Source organism: Rutidosis leptorrhynchoides, chromosome 6 (assembly GCF_046630445.1).
Source record: "Rutidosis leptorrhynchoides isolate AG116_Rl617_1_P2 chromosome 6, CSIRO_AGI_Rlap_v1, whole genome shotgun sequence".
Classification (NCBI taxonomy): domain Eukaryota; kingdom Viridiplantae; phylum Streptophyta; class Magnoliopsida; order Asterales; family Asteraceae; genus Rutidosis; species Rutidosis leptorrhynchoides.
In genome coordinates, this window is record NC_092338.1 from 362,099,158 (window position 1) to 362,123,847 (window position 24,690).

Below are 24,690 nucleotides of genomic sequence, written 5' to 3' on the forward strand. Positions count from 1 at the left end.
GATATGGGGGTGGACTGAGTGGGGGAACAATTTTGACCAAGAAGATGTAAGTTAGGTGGAGTGGCCGTGGTTGGGCCGTGAGTTACTGGATTATTTTGGGTAGATGTAGTGTTGGGTAGAGTGGACAAGTAGTGAGGAGTGTTGAAATAGGGGTTAATGGAATCAGTGAGTATTTGATAGTCAGAGGTAGAGGGTGTTTTAAGTTTAAAGAAGGGAAATTGAGTTTCATCAAACACAACATTGCGAGAGATAATGAATTTTTTTGAGGAAAGTCGTAACATTTGTAGCCAAAATGGTTAGGTGGATAGCCAAGGAAGACGCAAGGAGTAGAAGGTGGTTGAAGTTTATTTAGAGTGTGAGAGGGGAGTAACGGATAGCAAAGACATCCGAATGTGCGCAAATGAGAGTATGAAGGGATGCGATTATATAGGATTTGAGTAGGTGAACGATTTTGAAGTGTTTTAGTTGGTAAGATGTTTAAAATATAAGTGGCCATTTGTAGTGCATGAGGCCAAAAAGAAAGCGGAATAGAGGCGTGTGATAAGAGAGTACGAATAATGTTATTTGTAACACCCCGCTAAAATCGCCATTGACGCGGATGCTAACTCTGGTTCCAGTGCTTGGTCTTGACCTCTAAGCAACAGAAAAGTTCTAGCGGAAGCAATAAGTACCTGAGAATAAACATGCTAAAGCGTCAACACAAAGGTTGGTGAGTTCATAGGTTTTAGTACGTATAAAATTTACAAAAGTTTCATAGATTCAAACAGTTTAAAATATTTTAAAACAGTAATACAAATATTAAATTCTCGAATCCATAAATGGTTTGATAGTAAAACAGATCACAAGATCTCAACTTCATAAACAGTTTAGAAGTAATATAATCTCAAGCTTTCAAGTACTAAAATAAGTTCGTAGTTCGTAACATATCAAGTTTATGAACAGCTCCAAGGTCTATAAGATTTCACAGTTATCAAGTTCATAAACGGTCTCCATACAATTTCAAAGTGTATATGTTTCCTGAGCACTCGGTAATAAGCTTAACACCACATGTAATATCCTACATGATTTTCCTTTACCCTATATTGGACTATACACTATGTCAAATGTATTGTGTCGAAGTAACTAGCACCACAGTTAAGGTAGGGTGAGGTTATCAAACCTAACAGATCTGCTTTAGTCATTCGCGCTTACAAGTCACTGTAATTAATACTACCGAGTTAAGGGCTTTTTAGCATAAAACTCACATATAACAAAATTTGAAATGCATAAAGTGTTATTTAATAATAAGAATATGTTATAAAATGAACTTTATAAATAAAGCGTAGTAAAACAGTAGGCATGTATTCTCACCCCAAAAATAGTTATAAAACATGTAAAAAGGGGCTATGAAACTCACAATTGATGTAATGCGGTGCAAGACTCGGAAGTGCGGATTAGACAGTTTACGGTGATCCGGGCTCGAGACCTAATGAATGTTATGAGGCCAGAGGTCATACTATTTAATATAGTATTTAGTTTAGGTTTAAGATCAATCTCTTAAGTAATCTTACATGTCCAATTCGGTTCTCAGTTTCAAAAGTTACTAGTTCATAGTTTTAAATGTAGACTGTTTTGACTAGTTTTACTATAACATTAGTGTAGGTGTTTCTATTAGTCTAGACATCCATTTTAAGTGAGATTACTATCTCTGGAAAGCTCTTTGAGTCTAGCTTCTAACCATGTAAGGTTAGCCTCTAAACTCAGAACATAAGTTGGTCAAAAGTTCATTTCCTTACAAGTGTGCAAAACAGTTCAGTTTTACACTATAAGATCCTATGCAAGTTTAGAAATAGCAAACTTATTTATTTGACTCAAGAATTTTACAGAAGTCTTAGCACATATAAAATTGCTTATTCCTAAAAGGAATAGTCTCCAGGTCTTCATTAACCTTGTCTTTAGAGATGAGGTTTTAGACCAATTTCTGACTTTAATAAAAACTTGTGTCAACTAGATAGGACTATATCTCAATGATTTCTTAGTGGATTTTGGTGATTTTGCTGTCCATGGTTTCCTTATTAAGTATACTTTTTAGATCAGAAGACTTTAGTTCAAGATCTATTTATATTTTGAGTTATACATGAATCTTTGGCACTTGGTCAGATTGCTGTGAATCTGAACTTGTTTCACCAAATAAAATTTAAAAATGACTTTCTCTTTGAGATAAATCATGAAATCTTTACTAGAAGTCTCAAACACATATATAAACATCATATAAATTCATGAGTTCCAGAGAGCAACCATAGGTTGGTGTTTAGGTCATAGACTTCAAGTAGAAATTTGGACAACTCAAAGACAAACAGTTTTACATAGTTTAACCACTTTGGTTCTTGGTTTAGCTTCATTTTAAAACATAGGACATGTATAGATCTTAAGTTTACTGATCTAGCATCAAGATCATGATTATCTATATAGTCATCATTGAGTGATTTAACACTCTAGATCAAGCTTTTATGCCATGAAAGTTCTTGAAGATGACTAGAAATGATTAATAGAATTGAAGTAGTTTGTTATAACTTGAAGATCTTTGATCTTAGGGCTTCAATAATATGAAGTAGAGATTGTTTAGGATCTGTATTTGGGATGTATGTGGGTGTGAGAGTGAATAAGAGTGAGCAAATGAGTGAAAGATGAACAAGTGATGGGTTTATATAGAGGTGGTGATGGCTAGGTGTCACATGGAGAGCAAAGGAGGGTGATGACTCACCAATCTTGCTATTAATGATCATGCAAAGTGGAATGATGATGTTTTGCATGGCATTTAGCTTAAGGATTAAGGGTTGGATGTTGTATGATGATGATATGGATGGTGATGATGGTAGACGATTATGATGATGATGATGATGGAAGAGTTCTTGTAAATTTTTGGTTATTAAATATACATGTACTTGTAATGTATAATCTAAGGTGTTAAGTTGTATGTTTAAGGTTTAGAAAGTAAGCTAAGATTAGGTTCTAATCAATATAGATTAAGGTTGGTTAAGTGAAAGAAATGGCCAAGTACAAAGTGATCAAGACTAGTTGTGAAAAAGGATGAATTGTAGAAATGTTTTAACTTATGACTTAATGTCCAAGTGAATCAGTTACAAGTCTTTTAATCCAAGTACTTAGTGAATAAGTTTACTAATTAAGTTATTATATATATAAATATAAACTATAAAACCTAGGGTTTATGGTGATAAGTTAGGGTTTTCAAGACATTGTGCAAATATGCAAGACAACTTTTGTTTAAAAAAGACTTGTAACCTTAGAATCTTACAAACCTTAAAACTAACCAAAATCTAATTTATCAAAACTACTAGTCAAGTTAAAAATTTTAATTTATGAAAATTAGATTAAATAACTTGGTCGGAAAAGTTGGGGTTGTGACATTATTTATGGCACGTATTTTTCTTTCGGATTTTCCGTTTTGAGGTGAAGAGTAAGGACAAGAAAATCGAAATTGCATCCCGTGAGTTGCACAAAATTGATGAAATTGTTTGTTGTTGTATTCCGTTCCATTATCACATTGGAAAGTTTTAATGGGTTTTGCAAATTGCCTTTGGATGTATTTGTTAAAGGTGAGAAATGTGGAGAAAACTTCGGATTTATTTGTTAGGGGGTATGTCCACAAAAAATTAGAGTGATTATCTAGAAAAAGTATGTAATAACGGTGTCCGGTGGTACTTGAAACCGGAGAAGTCCACAAATCGCTATGGATTATATCGAAAGGAGATAAAGTAGTAGAAGAGGATGAAACATATGGTAATTTAATTTGTTTTCCAAACACACAAGCTTGACAAATAGAATTCAAAGTTTGTTTATTACAAGAAATAAACTTCTTATTACTAAGAGAACGTAGGACTTCATCGCCTGAGTGTCCAAGACGGTGATGCCATATGTCCGAAGATAAAGCAGCAAAAGTAGAAGGTTTGCATAGATGATGCAACACGGAGGTTGTAAGGGGATAGAGGTCGCTTGTACTGTCACATTTGAGAACCAATGTGCCCTGCGGAAAATTCTTGACAGTAAAACCAAAGGGGTCAAATTCCATAGAAATATTATTATCAATAGATAGGCGACGAACAGAAATAAGATTTTTAATTAGGTTAGGAGAATGAAGGATATTATGTAAGTAAAGTGGACGAGATAGATTAGAAAGGGTTGAGTGACCAAAACCCGAAATTGGCATGCCATGACCATTACCGACAATTATATTTTTACGTTGCCTTAAGGGATAATAAGACTCGAGATTACCTGAATTCGCGGTCATGTGAGAGGTGGCACCCGTATCCATGTACCATGTATCATCAGGAGGATTAAGCGTCATGGTGTGCAAAGCATGATTGAGATCAGTAGGCGTGTATCCAGCATGCGAGTAGTGGGCGTGTTGTAGTCTATGGCCCAATATTCCAGGCTGATTAGAGTTGCTGCTATTGTTATTGGGCCGAGCCCAAGTGGTAGTTGGAAATGGACAAGGTGGAGGAGCCCAAGAAAGTGTAGCAGTCCACTGTGCATAAGACCAAGGTGGGTAGTTCTGCCATTGTGAGGCCGATGGATTTGGGGAAAAATTCCTACCTCTGCCACGATTACTTCTCCCACGATTATTGTTGTATCCGCGACCACCACGACCATGAGTGTTGTTGGATCGAACATGTGTACTAGAATTACTCCGATCAGTTAATTGTGGGGTTTCTTGATTGAGGGTTGAATTGACCGAGGGTTTTGGAGCAGAAGCAACCAAGGCGGCATCGATGTTAGTAGAGTTGTTGATTGCTTGCTTTTTCTTTCGTGTCTCCTCCAAGATGAGTTTAGAGCGTGCATCATAAAAGGAAGGAAGTTTATCCATCTGTGTGAAATAAGTGCCGACAGTATCAAAATTGTCGTTTAATCCGGCAATCAATTGAAGGACCATGCGATTGTCAGACACCTTATCACCAACATTACGAAGTTGATCGGGTAACACCTTAATTTCTTGACAGTATGCAGCGCAGTCTGGGAAATCATCAAGGCGAATGATAGTAAATTGCCTTTGAAGGTAAAGGGCTCGTGAGTTTTTATTATCCTAGAATATGTTTTCTAGACGAGTCCAAGCGTTTTGGGCAGTGGATTCGTCTTCTAATATTTGATTCAATAGATCGATTGAGATAGTGCTATAGATCCATTGAAGGACAACATCGTCTAGACGATGCCAGAGTGCATCTTTTGGGGTGTTTTCAGTGGTGGAAGAATCAGTGGATGAGGAAAGCAGCAGGGGTGATGATGTGATCAATAACATCATAGGCTAGTGAAGTTTGAAAAGTTGAGCCCAGGAGTTGTACATCGATTTGTTCATGTCAAGCGTTATGGGAATGAGGTTTTTAATATTGGAGATAGTAAGAGTTGGATGATATTTTGTGGTTTGATCAGACATTATAGAATTGTAGAGTTGGAAGGATGAAAGAGTAGTGATTACAGAGAGGGAGAGGATCGATTGAGGCCTGATACCATGTGAGTAAATGGTTTTGAGTGAATTTTCCATTACACTGTAATCATATATATATACAATCGATGGGCTGGCTAGCATATGCTAATACATACGACTAAATGCCTACAAATCAGGGATTTGATTGTAGTTGCTATGTTTATGTAGAATACAATTAAGGAAAATATTCACACAATATTGTACAGCTAATTTGTACAGCTAATAAGAATACATATCAGCGTTCAATGAAAGACGATAATTAGCTATACTTGACTACAGAAAATAGATGTATTTTTTATGTGGAACCATACACTTAGGGGTGGCAATCTGGGTTCATGCGTTGAAATGACCTAACCTGAACACGGACTCAATATATAAACGGGTCAGGAATTTCGAACCTATCAAGGATACAGTTAACCTGTGCACGGCCGGTGTCGCTCCATTTAATTAAATGGGTCAAACTGGTTGGCAAGCCAAACCGATTTACACAAATTTGTACTTTTTTATTTATGATTGTATCTTAAAAAAATCGTTCAAACAGGTCGGCTGGTTGGGAATACCAAACACTAACCAGTTATATTTCGTGCTAGACTGCTAGGTTTCAATCCATCATATGTCTCAAAAATTACCACACCTACATATAATACTATAATAGTATTGTTTAAATAGGCTAATCTTATATTTGTCCCATGAAAACTTGCAAGTTTAAGGAACTCAACCTGCTATTACAAATATATATATATATATATATATATATATATATATATATATATATATATATATATATATATATAATAAAAAATAAATAAATACTCTTATGAAACCACCAACAAGAATGAGCTTTACACACATAATTATTGTATTGTCAGAGAATTAGAAGGCAAGTAAAATCAATTAGTTCACAATAATCCCTTCATTCTGTGCATCTTTATATCACTAGTCAAAGTCAACATATATACTCTGTACATGTTATGACTACACAGTGTTAATAAACTTATAACACAGTCTTTACAAACTGTATACGTCCAATGAAAACTTGTCTTCACTAGAAATTGACCCTTAATCACATATCTAATCTAATACTTTATTATGGCGTAACAAAATTACATCCATGATTCCTTATCGCCAACTTACGTGTGTAAGATGTTGATGATCATATTAGTTGGTGAGAATTAGTTGGTGAGACAGCTGGCAAAGAAGATGCAAAATTAAACCTTTGATGGCGTTATCGAACTTGAATGCATTACGTTAATTATGTTTTACACGTAAATGTCAACTAAAAATAGATGCGTTCTACTCGCTTCCCCTACGTGAGCATATTACGATAAGGCAAAGAATTTCTCAATTACGACAAAAATCCAGCAACTCATTTTAAACCTTTCTATAAATAAATAGGTATCCCTAGCCTTTCTAAGCTGTTCTCATTAACATAAGCATGCAATTACACTAACTAACATGTATGAACGACTAACATAAACAAATTATCTTTTTAGAAAATATCAAACGGGAAACCAATAAATAATGAGATTTATGTATTAATTGATTTAATACATAAATATATAAAGGATTTTGCTAACGGCGGCCCTTAGTGCTAGGGTTATCGTTAACGCGCATAAATTCATTGTACATTTGCTTAACCACCATCAAAAGGTCAATCTCAACCGCTATAAGAAAGGTAGAAGGTTTTCCCTATTCTGGCTACCCAGGAGGGCGAGTAATCAGACCTCATACTTTGATGTACGTAGCCCAGCAGGAATACTCCCTGGCTGTTTCCAACCCATCCCTGGCCACCACTAAATATTCGTTCTAAACAGGATTCGAACCTGAGACCCCGTGCAAGGAACTCAGAGCCCCAACCACTTGGGCTATCTAGTGATGGTTACAATATAAGTATGCACGTTAACGACAACCCTTAGAGCTGTCGTTAGCAAAATCCATATATAAATAAAGACGGGTGAAGATTATTACCTTAATTAGATATAAGTGAGTTGTATACTGTCAACATCATTGTCGGTGAAAGGTCCAGCTAGCGTGTTGATTGTTCATAGCACATTTGCTTGCACGTAGATCATTTTAACGGTTCACTCAATTCACTAAAATCTTCCACCTAAGTTCAGAGTCGTGTAAGCTTCTTCAACCAAAACCCGACCCATTTCTATATAAGACATAGCCCTTCGATTTTTCTAAGTACCTCTTCCTCTATATCTTGCTCTAAATCACTTCACCATGAAGAACTGGTTTCTTGCAGAGCCTGAGGTGGTGGGTGGGGCCCATGATTTTACAGGGAGTTTCACTGATGTGTGGCAGAAAATGAGGGTGACACTAGTGATACCACCATTGACAGTTGCAATTTGCATATGTGTCGTGATGTCGGTTATGATGTTCATTGAACGGGTTTACATGACTGTTGTGGTTATTTTGGTGAAGATTATGGGGAAGAAAAAGTACACACAGTATAAGTTGGATGCACTTAAAGAAGATTTAGAACAGAATAGAAGTTACCCTATGGTTTTGGTTCAAATACCCATGTACAATGAAAAAGAGGTATACATAATACATACATGTTTCAAAGATGCATACATATATATAATACATATGTCTATACCTGTTCGATGCCTAAACTTCATAATATAAGATATATTAGTCTATAAAAAAAATTCCTGATTTTGATGGTGAGTCGGTAACCGTTCATCAAATGCAAAATTTCCATATACAAAGAACTATAAATGACTATCTAACAGTACAAGTTACACATTTAATTGGTCACATCATTAAAATAAAAAAATTCCTATATGATACGACTCAAAACAGAAATCAATACTCATGTTACCATACTTAGTCTAGTAGTATATATATTTAAAAAATAAATGATGATCTAACTATTGTTTTTATCAGGTGTACAAGCTTTCCATCGGATCGGTATGTTCACTTAAATGGCCAGCAGACTGTCTCGTTGTTCAGGTTCTCGATGACTCCACCAATGAAGTCCTAAGGGTACTCACCTTTTTTTAATCTTTTTTTTTCAAAAGATAATATATAATTTATTTATCTTTTAATTATATAACTCACTGAATATATGCAGGCACTGGTGGAATTGGAATGCAAGAAGTGGATAGAGAGAGGAGTAAATGTGAAATACGAGACCAGAAACAACAGAAATGGATACAAAGCTGGTGCTTTACGCGAAGGATTAAATAAAGATTATGTGAATGATTGCGAATTTGTAGTTATATTTGATGCAGATTTTCAACCAGATGAAGACTTTTTAGTGAGAACTGTACCTTTTCTTCTTGACAACCAAGAACTCGCTTTGGTACAGGCTCGATGGAAATTTGGTAAAGCTTACTCGTTACTCTCATATTCTTCGTGTTGGATATTCACTATTATTATTTATTATTAATATTAATATTATAACTATATTATTATTACTTAATTATTTATTATTATTAATATTTAATATCTCTTCTTCTCTTCTATATATTATAACAAAAGCAATATTATTACTAGTATATATATATATATATATATATATATATATATATATATATATATATATATATATATATATATATATATATATATATATATATATATATATATATATATATATATATATTACTTCTATATATTTATATTTATTATTTACTACTAGTTATTTTTATTAATTAATAGTTATTATTTATTATTGTTATTGTTACTATTACTATTACTATTACTATTAACATATGTTCTTTGTAGTGAACGCTGATGAATGTCTCATGACTCGGCTCCAAGAGATGTCACTAGCCTATCATTTTGTTGTTGAGCAAGAAGTTGGCTCCTCAACTTGTCAGTTTTTTGGGTTCAACGGTGAGTCAAAAAAAAAAAAAAAAATAAAAAAAAAAAATAAAAAAAAAAATAAAAAAAATACCCCAACCAAAAACAGCATTTAGAGAAATCTTACCACACTATAATAACTTCAGGTACTGCGGGTGTTTGGCGTTTAAAAGCAATCGAAGATGCCGGTGGCTGGAAAGATCGAACCACAGTCGAAGATATGGATCTTGCAGTTCGAGCCAGTCTCAAAGGGTGGAAATTTGTCTTTGTTGGAGACTTAGAGGTAAATTTCATACTTTTGATACATAATGTATTATGCATATCTTGCAACATTAAAAAGCTAAATTGTCATATCACATAGGTAAAAAACGAACTCCCGAGTACCTTCAAAGCGTACCGATTTCAGCAACATCGGTGGTCATGTGGTCCAGCTAATCTGTTCAGAAAAATGACCAAAGAAATCATCTTTTGCGAGGTACAACAACATCAATGTTTTCCTTACTTCAATGTATCAATTGAAACTAACGCGTTATATATTTTATATATGCAGAGGGTATCTGCGTGGAAGAAATTTCATGTGATCTATGCGTTCTTCTTTGTAAGGAAGATAATAGCACATTGGGTTACCTTCTTTTTTTACTGTGTAGTTATCCCGATAAGCATAATGGTACCTGAAGTTCATCTTCCTAAACCAATAGCTATATATATACCAGCAACAATTACACTTCTGAACTCATCATGCACCCTAAGGTAACAAAACTACAATTCTAACTACTTTTCAGTTATTGATATTATCTGCATAAACTTAAACTTGGATATATAGAACAGATATGGGTAAAGTTTGACACTTTTCAGACAATAACCCTTGGATAAAAAAAATTAACAGCTAAATCTTGTATCTTTTAAAGGTCATTGCATCTTCTTGTGTTCTGGATCCTGTTTGAGAACGTTATGTCATTTCATCGATCCAAGGCAACAATTATAGGACTTCTAGGAGCCAACCGGGTCAACGAGTGGGTCGTGACTGAAAAGCTAGGGAATGCAACAAAGCAAAAAAGTAACATCCAGCCACCAAGGAAAAAACGTTCACGCTTAGGAGAAAGGTCAAAACATGTCACTTATATGATAATCTCATTGAATTTAGCATGTGCACAATACTAATACTTTGAAATGATAAACAGGCTTCACTTTTCGGAGTTAATAATGGGATTGTTCCTGCTATATGTTGCATGCTACGACATAATATTTGGAAAAGACCACATGTTCGTTTATTTGCTGATGCAGTCAGGTGCATTTTTCACTGTTGGAGTTGGGTACGTGGGCATATCGACCAACTAAAGCAGTACACTCGTTATATAGTTTTATAGATTTATAGATTTGTGTCTATATAAAGTTTGTGGGAACTGTACAAGTGTTTAAGGTAGGTGTAAGTGTTTAAGGTAGGATGGATATGCTTAAAGAAACACAAATGGAGCAGGTGGAAGAGGAATGTAACAGGAGGTGGTGTATTAAGTTTAGTGGTTAGCATGTGTCGTGAATAAAGGTCATAGACGTCTATGCATGTTACCATACATTACAATAAGTTGTGAATACCACATATCATGAAATAATGTATTGTTGATATAGTGTGTTGAATTGTAGTTTATTAGCCCGTATATCAACAACAACACTACTCAATCCCGCCGAAGGCAGGGTATAGGGAGGTAGGATGTAGAATGTCATACCTCTACCGGTTTACATATATATATTAATAACTAATAAATAAATAAAATAATAATAAACAAAATAATAAAAACACTCTTTCGGCTTAGGAAAAGATTATGAAACACTCTACCATGTACCATTCAATAAGCACTCTTGTTGGTGGCAGCTACAATGTTGAAAAAAAGGCTATCCGGGAAGTAATCGGTGAGGACCTTAGATGGGGTAATCGGCAAATCGGGGATTAATCAAATGTTGACTAAGTTTGTCTTTGACCGATTTTTACTGATTAATCCTACTTTGACCAAATAAGGACCTCTCCAAAAACCGAGTAATCACCAAGTAATTCCAAGATTTACAACACTGTGCAGCTGTAACCTAGATCATAAAATATCAATCCGAATATATTGTACAATAATCGCAGATTAACCATTGAAGTCCATATACTGCACTTTTTATTTTCTTTATTCAAAATGAGTAGTTATACAAGTTTTAAACAGGCAGGCATCTAATATTCCAAACAAGGCAAGTATACAATTTATACTATAACTCAATAGCAGCAGCAATAATAACAGAAAGTCACTTGCCTTAAAAAAAAAGTCATTTTAACATTTCATTAAACAGTTGATCGCCGTTCAAACCCAATCCCTGGATCCTCAGTGGACGGATTCACATCAAGCCCAGTAACAATCGCAGACGGTGGGCCCCTACGGCACCGTTCTTGCATCTCCGCAACCTTATCAGCACTTCCCGAAAACAGAGCCTCGACAGAACCGTCCCTACGGTTCCTAACCCATCCTTTTAAACCCAACTCGGTCGCGTTCTCCACTGTCCAATTCCGATAGAACACCCCTTGCACCCTCCCTTTGATCATCACCCTCACCTGTAATATCGCCAAAATTGCGTTCATTAGACATAGTTTTTAAGATGAAGAGACATCCTTTGTAATAAACTTTTAAAGTTGGATGCACAAAATAAACAGAATAAAATTCGATGCAATTTATAAAAAAAAAAAATTCAACCGTAAAACCAAAAGGTGCAAAATTACGAAACAAAACTAAGCCTAGCAATGGAGTAATAAATTTACCTATTTACAGTAATAATAATAATTTGGTGAAATAAACCCTAAAAGTAAATTGGACTCACAGTTTTGATTTGTGTAGACGAATCTGGTGGTGGAACAGGGGAAGCTTGAGAAGACATTTTTAACGGTTGAGATGGAAGAAGTGGCCGGAGACGATGATGGTGGTGAACTGGAAGATGGATGTTTCTAGTACTAGTAGTAGTAGTAGTAATATTAGGTATTTGAAAAACTGAAAATTGGGGGAATCTTTTTGCAATTTGGAAATAATAATTATGATTAAGATTATGATTATGATGATAGTGATTACGTAATGTGTGTAGATTGTTGTAGATTAGAATCTGGGATTTCGTAGCTACTCTTCCTGCTGCGCCTGCCATGATTTTTTTTTTTTTTTTTTTTTTATGGAATATAGTTTTGGGACATTGATGATTCGGTTTTTGTGGAGGGAATGGGAATAATTCTAATTCCTATCTTTTTTTAATTTTGACACTTGCAAAACAAAACAAAAAAAATTGCAATATGTTGGTACTTTTTTTTTTTTTGAAGAAAGATTGAAAATTTTGGCTACAAAATTTCTCGTATTTTAGTGCCATTTAATAATATATTATGTGAATGTAATGTATATGGACAAATATATACCATATCATCGTTAAGGTTCTATTGATAAAAGAGAGTAATTTAGTATCGAATGATCCAAAATCTAAATGATAAAAAGGTTTTGAGTGAATTTTGTTTCGAATGACGATCTATATATTTGATAATAATTCAAGATTAACTCTATAAATGATGTAAATTAATAATGTATTAACCTTTTAAATGAATAAATAAAAAAATGTAAGTATTTGGTAAGTGTTTTGTATATAATATCAAAAGAAATTTTTGTGTTGAATGCTTAAGAGAGTGATTCAACCCTGTCTAGTTCAACACATATTGTTGAATGGTTCAACATAATTTGTTATTCAGAAATAAAGGTAAGCATTCAATTAAAAGGCAAATAAATGCAAACATTTTTTTATGTATCTAGTACTAATCTATTTTGAGTGTTTTTCAGAGATATATCTTTTATTTTTATTTTTTTATTTTTAATATTCGAGAGATCGATATAGCATATATATACTCTCTCTCTTTATTCGATTCATTTTCTGAACAATTGTTCTATGCCCAAAGGATCGAGAAGAAAGGGATACCTTTGGGCTTTGGCCACCTGCATTTTCGCTAAGAAGAAGGTTTGGATCCTCTTTTTCTTCCTTAGCTTAATATGCTCTTTACACTTCTCGACAAACCCAATGAAATACAGACTCTCTAAGTGTTATGTCATTAGTTTACACTCAAGAGACTTCGAGTAGGAAAAAAATATTTATGTAAGAATAATAAAAAATTCCATAAAACATCATAAATACGTTATAAATCGTAGTAGCAAACAATATAGCAATTATGTTATACAAGTAAGTTTCTTGAATATGTAAGTACATAAGAAGTTCTGATCGTCAAAGTGGTTAATAATAACTACACTAAACGAAATAGGTATTGGTTTGATAATGGTTGAAACAGAAAACTTAGATTCAGCAAGAATCTCAATTTTGATAGTACGAAGTGGGAATTGGCCCAAAGATTAGATTCCCCCCTCGTGCTTAGAGACTATTTGTGACAAAATGTTATGACTAACAACTTAAACGGAACAACTGCTTATCTATGATATGGGATTTAAAAACTAGCACGAAAAATAAACTGTTTCGAAGTACGATAGGGTTTTCATACATTTCGATAGCACCAACACAAATCCGAATTGATCTAACCATAGCCATATGAACCATATAATTTTGACTCATTACAAAACCAAATAACCTGTTTTGAATGTTCATAAATTAAATTCAACTATCACGGATTCATGATGTTACGTGATATATTGTGTACATTATAGACAACACCATGAAGCCCAACTTTCTAGTGGCTAACCAATTTAACCGAACTACATAGCTGACCAATATATGAAAACTGACAACTGATCACCCTTTTACCGAAACTGGCTGATTTAAGGCAGTGGTCTATCCCTCTATGGTTAACCAATATATTCAGTTATGGACTTATGGGTCATAACCAACCTAAATCAACTAAGCTCACCCATACATTTCAATGGGCTTGGTTTTTGATTTTAATAATCAGGTTTTTACCAAGAACTAATCATACATCATACTGTAATATAATTTATTACAATAATAATATCGTTCAGATATTAATCCCAAGTTTAATCAAGAGTGATAACACATGGGCATCTGTTCGGCCCAACCATATTAATGCGATTTCATACATATAATGTGTAGCTTTAGTACTCACTTCGATAAAAAGCATCAGGCCACTTATACTCTCAAAAGCTTCAATTTGCCTCCAAATGCGTTCATTGCTAAATGGGTACAACCACAACTCAAATAACACAATCTTTACAGTGAATCGTGTTCATGGTGTGAATTATAACAGCTTACAGTTTGTATAACAGAACAAATTTTATATCAGTAGCCACTTATTTGATCTCGGCACAATTACTTGCCCCCACGGGTTCTCTTAAGCAATTAGATATTGCCATAACTGCAGCTTCAACAGACGCATCTTCTCCCTGTTCCGTTTCATAAAATTCAGAAAATATTGTTGTATTTGGGAACCAAAAACTTGTGACATAACATAAATATAAATATAAATCAATATAAATAGTTAACCTTTTCTTTCCAGTAAAACATATTTCCGTATTTACCAGCCAAGCGACTCCAAAAGCTCCGTGGTATATCTAAATCCACGGTTTCTCCCACATTAAAATTCAAAATATTCCCTGCGTATTTTGAATATAAAACAATATAAATAATATACTACACATTTAGAAGAAACAATGGGTGGAAGATAATCAGATATGATAGGTGAACTTTTACCAAACGTGGGGTCAGCAACAAAAACGATAGTTCTATCATCCACTTGCCAGAAATCTTTAATTGCTAACCCTGCAGAGGATGGTTAAATTGCCTGATTAAACTAACATGATCAATATACTAATGATTCAAAGACTACTAGTAGATGTGACAAAAAGGGCGGGTTGGGTAACGGGTCAAAATGGGTGACTTTATGATTTGGGCTGAAACGGGTCTGGCTGGGTTGATTGGCTAATTTTTTTGTCTGAAACTTATAAGTATGTTAAATATGATTATAACAGTTACAGGAGGTTGTATGTGTTGGAAATATAATTTAGACGACTTTTTACCCATTTGACCCAAACTTTTATATTTTTTTAAAAAATGTTTGATGCATTAGAGATAAGATATAACCCAAATCGACCCATTACAGTAAACGGGTCAAAATTTCAACCTTCTAACATATAGCCTACCTGGTGTATCAGGATAATTCTGAGCTAGAACACGGAGTTTGTATCCTGTATCTTTTTCAATAGAATCAATCTCCTTTGCTAATCTTTTCTCCTGAAAAATAAATGACACAGGTATAGTGTTTCTCTTTTAGGTTAACCGCTCCAAAATCAACTAACATCAATATTTTTTAATAGAATAACATGTCACATTTCAAGTTTTAAGTCAAATATTCATATCCTTAATGTAAAATGATGGTATGCTAACTTTTAAAACAAGGTAAATGGGTAAACGTAAAAGGTTTTCCCTAATCAGGCTACCAGAAGTACGAATATTTTTAAAAAACAAGGAACAATATATGTATAAATACCTGACCATCTGAGAGGAAGCCAGCAACATCAATAACTGTAGTGAATTCTTTTGGAAGTAATTGTGGTTTATTAACACCAACTAATGCATCAGCATATCCAACTCCTACATAGTTTGTTCTTATTTATGCTCTGCACTCTGATTCACCAAACAAACAAAAAAAAGGAAAATACAAAACAAAACAGCTCCTAACAAACTCATAAAACTATCACAATATATTTATCTATTTACATATATGGACATGAATATATTCATGCATACCTGAAAGAGTTAGTGTAAGAGCTAGGCTTCCAGAGAGTGCTAAATTTAAAGAAGTAGATTTGAACTTAGAAATCAGTTGCTTAAAATCTGGTGATTTGAGAATTGGAAATGATTGTTGTGAAGATGATGATGCTCTGGTTGTAAAATTATGAGTGAAATTTGTTGAAGCTTTTTGAAATTGTAATGGAGGATGTAATAGTTGAAGAACAGCCATAGTTGTTAATATGAATCAGTTTGATCTCAGATTGTGTATTTGTTGTTGGGATGAACTAGTTTGATCTCAAGTTGTATATTTGTATGTTTTGTGGATAGGATTTTTGATAGGGTGAAAGCAGGAATGACCCTTCAATTTTTAACAAATCTTCAGTTTTCGCCACCATGTTAGTTTGATTATCAACATAAGTGATCTTTAAATTATTCGTTATATCTGATCACACCCTTTGATTGTTTTTCATCATTGATCTGTTGCTCTAACTAGAAAATCTAGAGTTTTTTTTAGTGAGACGTTGTTCAATGTTTAACCTGTCTTAATTCATGTCATTATGATATTTTGTTCATGTTTCGAATAACCCGAAGTGATTTAAACATATTCTTCTTTATCAATGGAGATCGGTCATGGTATCCATAGCTGAGACTCAAGTTCATAGCCGGAGCTTCCCGAACCTGAACTAGAAGTCAAGGGGCTGCTCAGTGAGAAGAAGCATCAAATGATTCAAATGATTCAGACAGTTGTCGTGTTGGCGGAATAGGGAGCCTACATGCAAGATTGGGGCAATGAAGAGTTCAACGATTTAGCTTCTTTTTCGGCCAAATTATAATTTCGTTTAGAATCCCCGTTGCCTTAACCCGCTTGCTTTCAGCTGAGATCGCCCTTCACTAGTTGCCCCCTCGCCATCTAAAAGCTTATTTCCAAATTCAAATCAATTACTTGTGGTTCTTGCAAAAGTATTATGGGTGACATTTAGTGGTATTTAGAAGTGATATAGAAGATAATACTCCATGTATCATTTCAGGTTTCAACGAAGGTGTTGTTCTACTTTCAACATGTCGAATTAGAAGCATGGAGTTGGGTACTTGGGGTGATTGATTAAGTTGGTCTTCATCTCTGTCTTTTCAAGTGAAGTTCTTTGTAACACAAGGGGCTGCTAATAGCTTAAGAAAATCCAACTCATGTTACTTTGCTTTTCCATTGTGAAATTTTCCATTTTTTTGCAAAGGGATACCAAGGTCGAAATAGAAACTTGAAACATTACCAGCATTGTACAAACGACCCAACATATAAAAGTTCGGGGTTGATCTGACCAGCTTAATATCTCAATTGTTAGACCCATAACAAATTATTAACCAACAAGTTAGATTTCACCATTACCCGTTCTAGACTAAGCAAAACCTATTGAGAGGCCCTTGCTGCTTCTTCACTCCAATCTAGAAAACCTATTGAGAGGCCCTTGCTGCTTCTTCACTCCAAGCACCATTGATCATTAAATTGTTCGGTGACTTACAAATAACCCATACCCTTGTAATCAATACAACAGCATTTTATATACTGATTCCATACATCTGTTGTGTATATGAGTGTGTACGCACACCACACACACAGATTGCAAATTAGAAAGAAGTGTAGATTTATAACTCAGGAGTCCGGAAGAAAGGTTCGTGCCAGATCAGCCTCACAGGGCTTAGAATCTTTAACATAATCCACAACATAATAATTGCTAAAAGATTAAAACTTGTCTTGTAACTGAAGGTGAAAACCTTAAGGGAAGTAAACTGGCCAGTTGTAGTAGTATGAATCACGTGCTTCCTTGCTCCAGTTCTCATTCCACTATAATAGCCAAACATAATACAATTAAAAGTATACAATTAAATTAATCTTGATTAGATCGAAATTTTATCTTCGTTACGCATACTACAAAAATAAATATAAATAAGCTATGATGGTCAAACATACCGAAAATTTGTATTTCTGTTTCTTTTGCAGTGCCTTCTTCCAATGATATTGCTCATATAGCATTGCGTGATCATGCCAACTAAGCACCAAAGCATGGAACAAATTTACAAACATCGTGATAATCTAAATACAAAATGTACATGTAGTGTAAGTAGAAAAGCAATTTTTTTACAACTAAATGTTATTATCAGTCACAACTAAATGTTCATGTAGTTTAAGTAGAAAAGCATTTTTTAACACCCAACCTGTGATAATCTAAATACAAACATCGATTTAAGGAGTAATTTCATGTCAAAGAGTAATGTTAAAATATTTTAATGTGCATCTTGTGTTAAAGACTTGAAGTAAAACACACTCATTTTATAACCGAAAGCTAATTACATGTTTGAATAGCAGTCTTCCAGTTGCAGTAACTGTTAGTATCAACAAATTGTGTTCATCATACGACATATTAAAGCAAATTTACTAATTATAACAATTGACTGCAAAAAAAAAAAAAAAAAAAAAAAATGCAAACAACCTAATACAAACAAAGACATGTATAGAATGGTATTACATGCAATTAAGTATATATTAGAATATTAGAATGTGTTATGATATAGTCAATTGGCAATTCACTCCTAGATGGCGAAGGTTCGAATCTCGGTTCGGCCACCAGTTGTATTAGGCGCTGAGACAGGGGTTGGTTCCGACCACACTTGCCCGGGGCTGTGCTGACCCGCGTACAGTTGGCATCCAAAGGGTGCATGGGGCTAAAGGTTCCCCACCATGATAACCTTTTTTCACTCCTAGAATGTGTTATGATATAACCTTTAGTAGTGAAGAATTGTATTTTGACTTGGGGATTGTAATAGTTAGCATGCTTTGTGATGTGCCTATAAATAGCACATCAAAGAGTAATTTTAGAACCTTTTGCCACATTTGTCACTTTATCATAAACATGTAACCAACTTTTCTCTAGCTATTATGTCTTATTCATGATTTGTTGATTAAAGCTTAGATTTGAGAAATACATTTGGTAAAAGAGCTCAAGTGATCTTTCACATCGATCCAGAGCAAAGAACAAGCTTCGATTCATCTCAAAATTGCAAATAAAGACCAACTTTTTGAGGTATATGCGACATTTTTTTTTTGAGAGATATACTGTTTAAATTGACATGTTTGTGATTTAGATAGATGCAAATTTATTAGATATAACTTTTGGCAAAAGGAATTGGATTATTTCGTTGTGTATTGTGAGAAATTAATGATTTAAGGTTCAATTTTTGTAAGTGGGGTTTTGGATAATTTTGATCAATTTGCTTGCTGATGATTATGGATTATTTGATGGTTTTATGGACTAATTTGAGGTTAGAGATGGATTAGGCATTGATTTCTAGTAGTTTTAAGTGTTAATTTCATTATATTTAGGATTTAGGTTCGAAAATTCTGCATTTGGATTGAAGATCTTCATAGTATTCATTGTGATCTTCATTTAGGCTCAAAAATATTCATACAAAAATTGTAGTGTTTGATCTAGATTTGGGGAAAAAGCAAAGTGTTTTTATTTCTGGCATAACTTCGACCATCAGTCGAAATTTATTTTTTCAACCAAAGTTGTTTTTGCAACAAGGATTTGGGAACAAAAAAAAAAATTTGACTACAAGTTTCTTCGACAAAAAAGGTTTCCATGATCAAGACTTTCTTCGACTACAAGACTTTGGAAGAAAAAAAAAAAAAAATGACTACAAGGTTATCTTGAATACAAGATTTCTTGGACCAAGGCTTTTGTGAACTCAATTATATGTTCAACTACAATGATTCTTCAACCAAGGATTTGTGAACTAAAATTTTTCGACCAAGACAAATTTCAAGAATTTCAAAACCAATCGAAATAAAAATACCACCAAGGGATTTCAACCACACAAGATTTTCGACCAAACCTATATTGATAAAAATTTCGACCAAAAATATATTAAGTTTCTGTTAAGTATAAAGATAATAACAAATAAGGATGCATTAGCTATGGGTTCCGACACTCGTCTTCCGATAATTTATCGTGGGAATTTTTCAGGATGGTCGTTTCTTGGACTTCATTTTCATTGATGGACATGATTTGTGTGACGAAATCATGGACTAACTTAATAATGATTTGTGTATCGTGGATTTGCATAGTCAATCTGGTAGATTTAGTGTGAAGTTGAAGACATTATCAAGAAAATTCCATTGAAACCGCATTAGTTTTCGTGGGCTTTATAACTTGCTGGTTGTAGAACTCATGGAAATCTTGATTTGGCAAAACAGCAAAAGCGTTGTTCAGGAATCGAGCCTGAAAATGCAGCCACATATGTCACACTCCAACATTTACGTGGCTACTGGTAAATGGGGTGAAGTGGCAAAAGTCAGGAACATGATGGATATTAATGGAGTGGTGAAGAAACCAAGACGAAGTTGGACCGAAATATAGAGAGAATTGGTTCCATGTTTATGATAAAATGACAAATGTGGCAAAAGGTTCAAATTTTACTCCTTGATGTGCTATTAATAGGCACATCATAAAGCATGCTAACTATAGGCACATCACAAATTACAATTCTTCACTACTAAGGGTTATATCCTAACATTCTTCCCAGTTACGAATTTAAACATAGCATTCCGCTTCAGTTTGATGGAGGCACATATTTATAAAGATAAGGTCCATTAGGGTCACGTTGAATCTCATATTACCTAATATGCTTTCTAAATATGAGTCGTCTTCTCAGCTTGTATAAAAAACCTCATCTGAATCCGCAACTTTTGTCAGCTTAGCAATTTCTTTTCTTTTGATCAGGAACTTGTGAATATATCTGAGTGTACCATCGGAATACCTCTTCAATTCACTCATACGAACAAAAATCTCTCTCTTTGAGAATTCACGAAGATAACACCTTTAGGTTCATGCACAATATACATATTTTCCAATGCAGTCATGTTTATTTTATTTCTCAATGACTAAACTTCCAATTGAAAGTCTTCAAATGCAACATGCTTAATAGATTCTCTCATAAACCTTTTTACTTCTATAAGTGCAATTTATTCGGGATGTGCCTTAATTTCCAATATGTGTGAGTAGTTGTAGACATACATAATTTCTATCAACCTAAGATCTCGAAAATTTATAGGTCTTATAATCAGATCTCTGCACATTAAATTTTGGAAGCATGATCCACCAATCTTTCAAAAGCGTGATCTCTGATTTCAACAATGTATTTTTTTTTTTTTTTTTGCAAAGTAAGATTTTCATTCATTTCTGATTTTGTATCTTTTAATCATAACCATGTATTCTGTTCTCTATCATCTATCTTCCCGAAATGAATTACTTCAAGTGACTCAAAATTGATCCAATCTTGGTATTACCTCATCCACATATATCATATAAGCATGTTTTTTCAAGATAAGGGGCTCTCAAGACCTTTTGTTGTTTCTCGATATCCATATTTAGACGATTTCTTAAGCGCTTTTCTTTGTTTCAGAAGAATATGCCGTCATTGAACTTTTCTTTTCTTTCTTTCGCAAATTCTAAGTTATTGAGAATATCGTGATTCAGATTCACACAAAACTCTTAGAAGATAATTATGAATTTATAAGAATCTCTTTAATAAACTTTTCTTCAGAATCAGCTTATCAATCTTTTCTTTCCCTTTTTCCTTATTCTTCTCTTCTTTTTCACAAACAATAGAGCATCATAATTGTCTTCATGGTCGGAGTCTACCTCGATAATCTCTTTCTTAAACCTTACAAACCTTTCTTCATTCATTTATGCATCAATCTCACCAAACATACTTTAAAATATTTCACATTCTCGTTGAAAACCTGGATTTATTTTCTCAATTAAGTTCATCTCAGATGTCAGCGAGAATATGAAATTTTTGAAAGTATACTTGGTGAGAATGATTCAGATTTGACTGAAAAAAAGTTTGAAAGGTTTAAGAACGAGATTATCGAGGTAAATTCGGATGATGAAGACATTTATGATGCTCTATAGTTTGTGAAGACATATGAGAAGGATGAGGAAAAAAGGAAAGAAAAGATTGATGAAGTTAAGTCTGAAAAAAAGTTTACCGAAAAGATTCTTATAAATCTAGAAATATAAATTTGTGAGAATCTGGATCAAGATATTCTCAGTAACCTAGAGCCTGCAAAAGAAAGAAAAGAAAAGTTCAATGACGGCATTTACTTCCAAAACAGAGAAATGCGCTTAAGAAATCGTCCGAAGATGTATATCGAGAAAAAACAAAAGGTCTTGAGAGCCCCTTATCCTGAAGAACATGTTTATATGATATACATGTGGATGAAGAAATACCAAGATTGGATCAATTTCTAATTATTGGAAATCATTCATTGTGGGGAGATAGATGCTAGAGAACGGAATACATGGTTATAATTAGAAGATACAAAATCAGAAATGAAGAAAATCTTACAACGTAAAGAAAGCACTACATTGTTGAAATCAAAGAGATCACACTTCTGAAAGATTAGAGGATCACGCTTCCTCAATTTACCGTGCACGGATGAGTTATAAATTATAAGACCTACAAATTTTTAGAAGCGAATTTCCGAGATCTTAGGTTGAAAAAAATTATGTATGTCTACAACTACTTATACAGACTGGAAAATAAGCCACATGTTGAATAGATTGCACACACTCACAACATTAAAAAGGTTTGCGAGAAAATCTATCAAGCTTGTTGCAATTGAAGACTTTCAATTGAGAGTTGAGTCACTGAGAAAGAAAGTAAACATGACTGGCAAGATCTGGAAGGATTGGAATACAGTATATGCATCTGTTTCAGATTTTGCATGAATCTAAAGGTGTTGCGTTTATGAATTTTTAAAAAATAAAGAATTCTGCTCTTATGAGTGAATTGAAGAAGTATTCAGATGGTACACTCAGATATATTCGCAAATTCCTGATCAAAAGAAAAGAAATTGCTAAGCTGAGAGAAGTTGATCAAAAGAAAAGAGTTTGCTAAGCTGACAGAAGTAGAAGTTGCAGAAATATATGAGGTTTTATACAAGCTGAAAAGACGGCTCATATTTAGAAATTCACCATGGAGTCCGTAAACGTAGATTCTTACAATTATACTCCTAGTCATTTGACCCTAATGGACCATATCTTCATAAATATGTGTGTCTCAAACTGAAGCGGAATGCTATGTTTAATTTGTCACCAAGGAGGAGAATGCTATGATATAACGTTTAGTAATGAAGAATTGTATTTTAACATAGGAATTGTAATAGTTAACATGTTTCGTGATGTGCTATAAATAGGAGTAATTTTAGCACCTTTTGTCACATTTTTCATTTAATCAAACACGTAACCAACTTTTCTCTCTAGCTTGATTGTATCTTATTCATGATTTGTTGATTGAAGCTTGGATTTGAGAAATACAGAGTGGCTTCTAATCACTGATTAAATGAGTACATTAACAGTCAACTACTGTAGTTTTCAACAGATTATCAAACTCTTAGGTTAATTCAACAATTAAACTAACAAAACATCAAATTAGGAAAGAAATTGGGAATACTTGTGACGATTTGAGAGCTGCCAAATGTAAGGATGAGACCAAGTGATGGCGGAAAATGCAATTGAACCAATCCAAATGCTAAGAAATTTCTCTTGTCCTGAATGTGGGACACCTGGGTCTCCTCTGTATGCGTTCCCAAAATATTTCTCCATTTTTTTTCTTATTCTGTGTTCGATTGCTTGCTAGGGTTTGGTGAGGGTCTGAGGGATGAAATTGAGTTATCTGTTTCTCTTATCTTACTTGCAGATTTATTTACACTTTGCCTCCTTGTTTAACTTTAACTTTCATTTTTACACCCATATAAATAAGATAGTTTCTAAAAATGACTAGAATTAAGAATTACTACTAGTTACTACAATTATAACTAGAGCATTTGGTTATACAAAAAAGTGATTTTATACTATATTTTTTTTTTTTTTTGACATCAGTTTGGTATCAACCAAGGAACTTAACCACTCACGCGTTCATCTCTCATAGTTGCATTACCCGCCTAACTACTGCCCTGGAGGAAACTCAGACCAATCCGAGGATATGGTCGGTAAAACCCCCATCCATGCTGTCCCCGCACTAAGCGAAAGGAGGAGATCTAGGTGGATACTTCAAGTCAGGGATAACATTGAGTGCCATATTGCAGCCCAGCGGAGTCGAACTCCTGACCTCTCCTTGAGAGAGGCAGACCACTACCAGCTGAGCTACAACTCAATGTTACGTTCTATTTTTTATAGGGAAATTGGTAAAGATATTTTTATAAAACAATATTTTTATTAGCATATGGGAAATTATAAAAAAAATATTTTTAGGTTTATATTGTTAAAATACACCATTTGTTCGAACATATCCGCACAAGTTTTGTTTGGACTCGTCTTGACTTGTTTTTTTCTGAAAAGTTACCGAGTAACTGGCCTAATGCACCCGTAAATTACGTCTGAACACTAACATCTTCGAACTCCACTGATATTGTTTAACTCCAAAAAATGAGTTAAGGAATTATGTTCTCACAGTAAACTAAGTATTACTTTACTCTACTATATATATTGAGAGGAGTATCAAACGGTGTCCTAATCTAAATAGTATGAATCACATTGAACTTTGGTATAGTGTATGTATTTGTTGTTCTGAAAGAGTATGACATAAGAGGA

General features: G+C 33.9%; 5 protein-coding genes across 5 annotated transcripts; 1 reads left to right on the forward strand and 4 right to left on the reverse strand.

Annotated features, from left to right (window-relative positions):
• Nucleotides 1-1,668: 1,668 nt before the first annotated feature.
• On the reverse strand, nt 1,669-5,293 carry LOC139854848 (uncharacterized). Its single transcript, XM_071844126.1, has 3 exons — nt 5,101-5,293; nt 3,703-5,010; nt 1,669-1,733 (listed from the first exon to the last, which is right to left on the reverse strand). Exons 1-3 carry the CDS (start codon nt 5,291-5,293, stop codon nt 1,669-1,671), a joined length of 1,566 nt encoding a protein of 521 aa, XP_071700227.1.
• Nucleotides 5,294-7,780: 2,487 nt separating this feature from the next.
• On the forward strand, nt 7,781-10,633 carry LOC139851645 (glucomannan 4-beta-mannosyltransferase 1-like). Its single transcript, XM_071840738.1, has 9 exons — nt 7,781-8,023; nt 8,375-8,473; nt 8,562-8,814; nt 9,218-9,328; nt 9,442-9,578; nt 9,657-9,770; nt 9,846-10,045; nt 10,204-10,398; nt 10,477-10,633. Exons 1-9 carry the CDS (start codon nt 7,790-7,792, stop codon nt 10,631-10,633), a joined length of 1,500 nt encoding a protein of 499 aa, XP_071696839.1. The 5' UTR covers nt 7,781-7,789.
• An 840-nt stretch (nt 10,634-11,473) lies between these two features.
• On the reverse strand, nt 11,474-12,199 carry LOC139854849 (uncharacterized). Its single transcript, XM_071844127.1, has 2 exons — nt 12,143-12,199; nt 11,474-11,879 (listed from the first exon to the last, which is right to left on the reverse strand). Exons 1-2 carry the CDS (start codon nt 12,197-12,199, stop codon nt 11,613-11,615), a joined length of 324 nt encoding a protein of 107 aa, XP_071700228.1. The 3' UTR covers nt 11,474-11,612.
• Nucleotides 12,200-14,355: 2,156 nt separating this feature from the next.
• On the reverse strand, nt 14,356-16,411 carry LOC139854040 (thylakoid lumenal 15.0 kDa protein 2, chloroplastic-like). Its single transcript, XM_071843367.1, has 6 exons — nt 16,055-16,411; nt 15,795-15,898; nt 15,448-15,538; nt 14,999-15,067; nt 14,792-14,901; nt 14,356-14,691 (listed from the first exon to the last, which is right to left on the reverse strand). The coding sequence occupies exons 1-6, from the start codon at nt 16,266-16,268 to the stop codon at nt 14,599-14,601; spliced, it is 681 nt and encodes a 226-aa protein (XP_071699468.1). The 5' UTR covers nt 16,269-16,411; the 3' UTR covers nt 14,356-14,598.
• A 930-nt stretch (nt 16,412-17,341) lies between these two features.
• LOC139856102 (uncharacterized) lies at nt 17,342-23,750 on the reverse strand. The gene is made up of 4 exons (XM_071845337.1): nt 23,552-23,750; nt 18,006-18,084; nt 17,489-17,879; nt 17,342-17,444 (listed from the first exon to the last, which is right to left on the reverse strand). The coding sequence occupies exons 1-3, from the start codon at nt 23,701-23,703 to the stop codon at nt 17,811-17,813; spliced, it is 300 nt and encodes a 99-aa protein (XP_071701438.1). The 5' UTR covers nt 23,704-23,750; the 3' UTR covers nt 17,342-17,444; nt 17,489-17,810.
• Between the last annotated feature and the right edge of the window lie 940 nt (nt 23,751-24,690).

Excerpts from the sequence above, each read along its gene's own strand:
- LOC139854848 (XM_071844126.1), bottom strand. The coding sequence starts at position 5,293 with ATGTTATTGATCACATCATCACCCCTGCTGCTTTCCTCATCCACTGAT. Across the intron at positions 5,011-5,100 it reads TGCCCAAAACGCTTGGACTC|ACTGCGCTGCATACTGTCAA; the intron begins GTCTAGAAAACA and ends ATGATTTCCCAG. Across the intron at positions 1,734-3,702 it reads GTGGACTTCTCCGGTTTCAA|AGGCTAACCTTACATGGTTA; the intron begins GTACCACCGGAC and ends TTCTGAGTTTAG.
- LOC139851645 (XM_071840738.1), top strand. The coding sequence starts at position 7,790 with ATGAGGGTGACACTAGTGATACCACCATTGACAGTTGCAATTTGCATA. Across the intron at positions 8,474-8,561 it reads CCACCAATGAAGTCCTAAGG|GCACTGGTGGAATTGGAATG; the intron begins GTACTCACCTTT and ends GAATATATGCAG. Across the intron at positions 9,579-9,656 it reads TCTTTGTTGGAGACTTAGAG|GTAAAAAACGAACTCCCGAG; the intron begins GTAAATTTCATA and ends CATATCACATAG.
- LOC139854849 (XM_071844127.1), bottom strand. The coding sequence starts at position 12,199 with ATGTCTTCTCAAGCTTCCCCTGTTCCACCACCAGATTCGTCTACACAA. Across the intron at positions 11,880-12,142 it reads CGTCTACACAAATCAAAACT|GTGAGGGTGATGATCAAAGG; the intron begins GTGAGTCCAATT and ends GCGATATTACAG.
- LOC139854040 (XM_071843367.1), bottom strand. The coding sequence starts at position 16,268 with ATGGCTGTTCTTCAACTATTACATCCTCCATTACAATTTCAAAAAGCT. Across the intron at positions 14,902-14,998 it reads TGTTGCTGACCCCACGTTTG|GGAATATTTTGAATTTTAAT; the intron begins GTAAAAGTTCAC and ends CAAAATACGCAG. Across the intron at positions 14,692-14,791 it reads TGTTTTACTGGAAAGAAAAG|GGAGAAGATGCGTCTGTTGA; the intron begins GTTAACTATTTA and ends GAAACGGAACAG.
- LOC139856102 (XM_071845337.1), bottom strand. The coding sequence starts at position 23,703 with ATGGAGAAATATTTTGGGAACGCATACAGAGGAGACCCAGGTGTCCCA. Across the intron at positions 18,085-23,551 it reads CAGCTCTCAAATCGTCACAA|TTGGCATGATCACGCAATGC; the intron begins GTATTCCCAATT and ends TTTGGTGCTTAG. Across the intron at positions 17,880-18,005 it reads AACAGAAATACAAATTTTCG|TGGAATGAGAACTGGAGCAA; the intron begins GTATGTTTGACC and ends TGGCTATTATAG.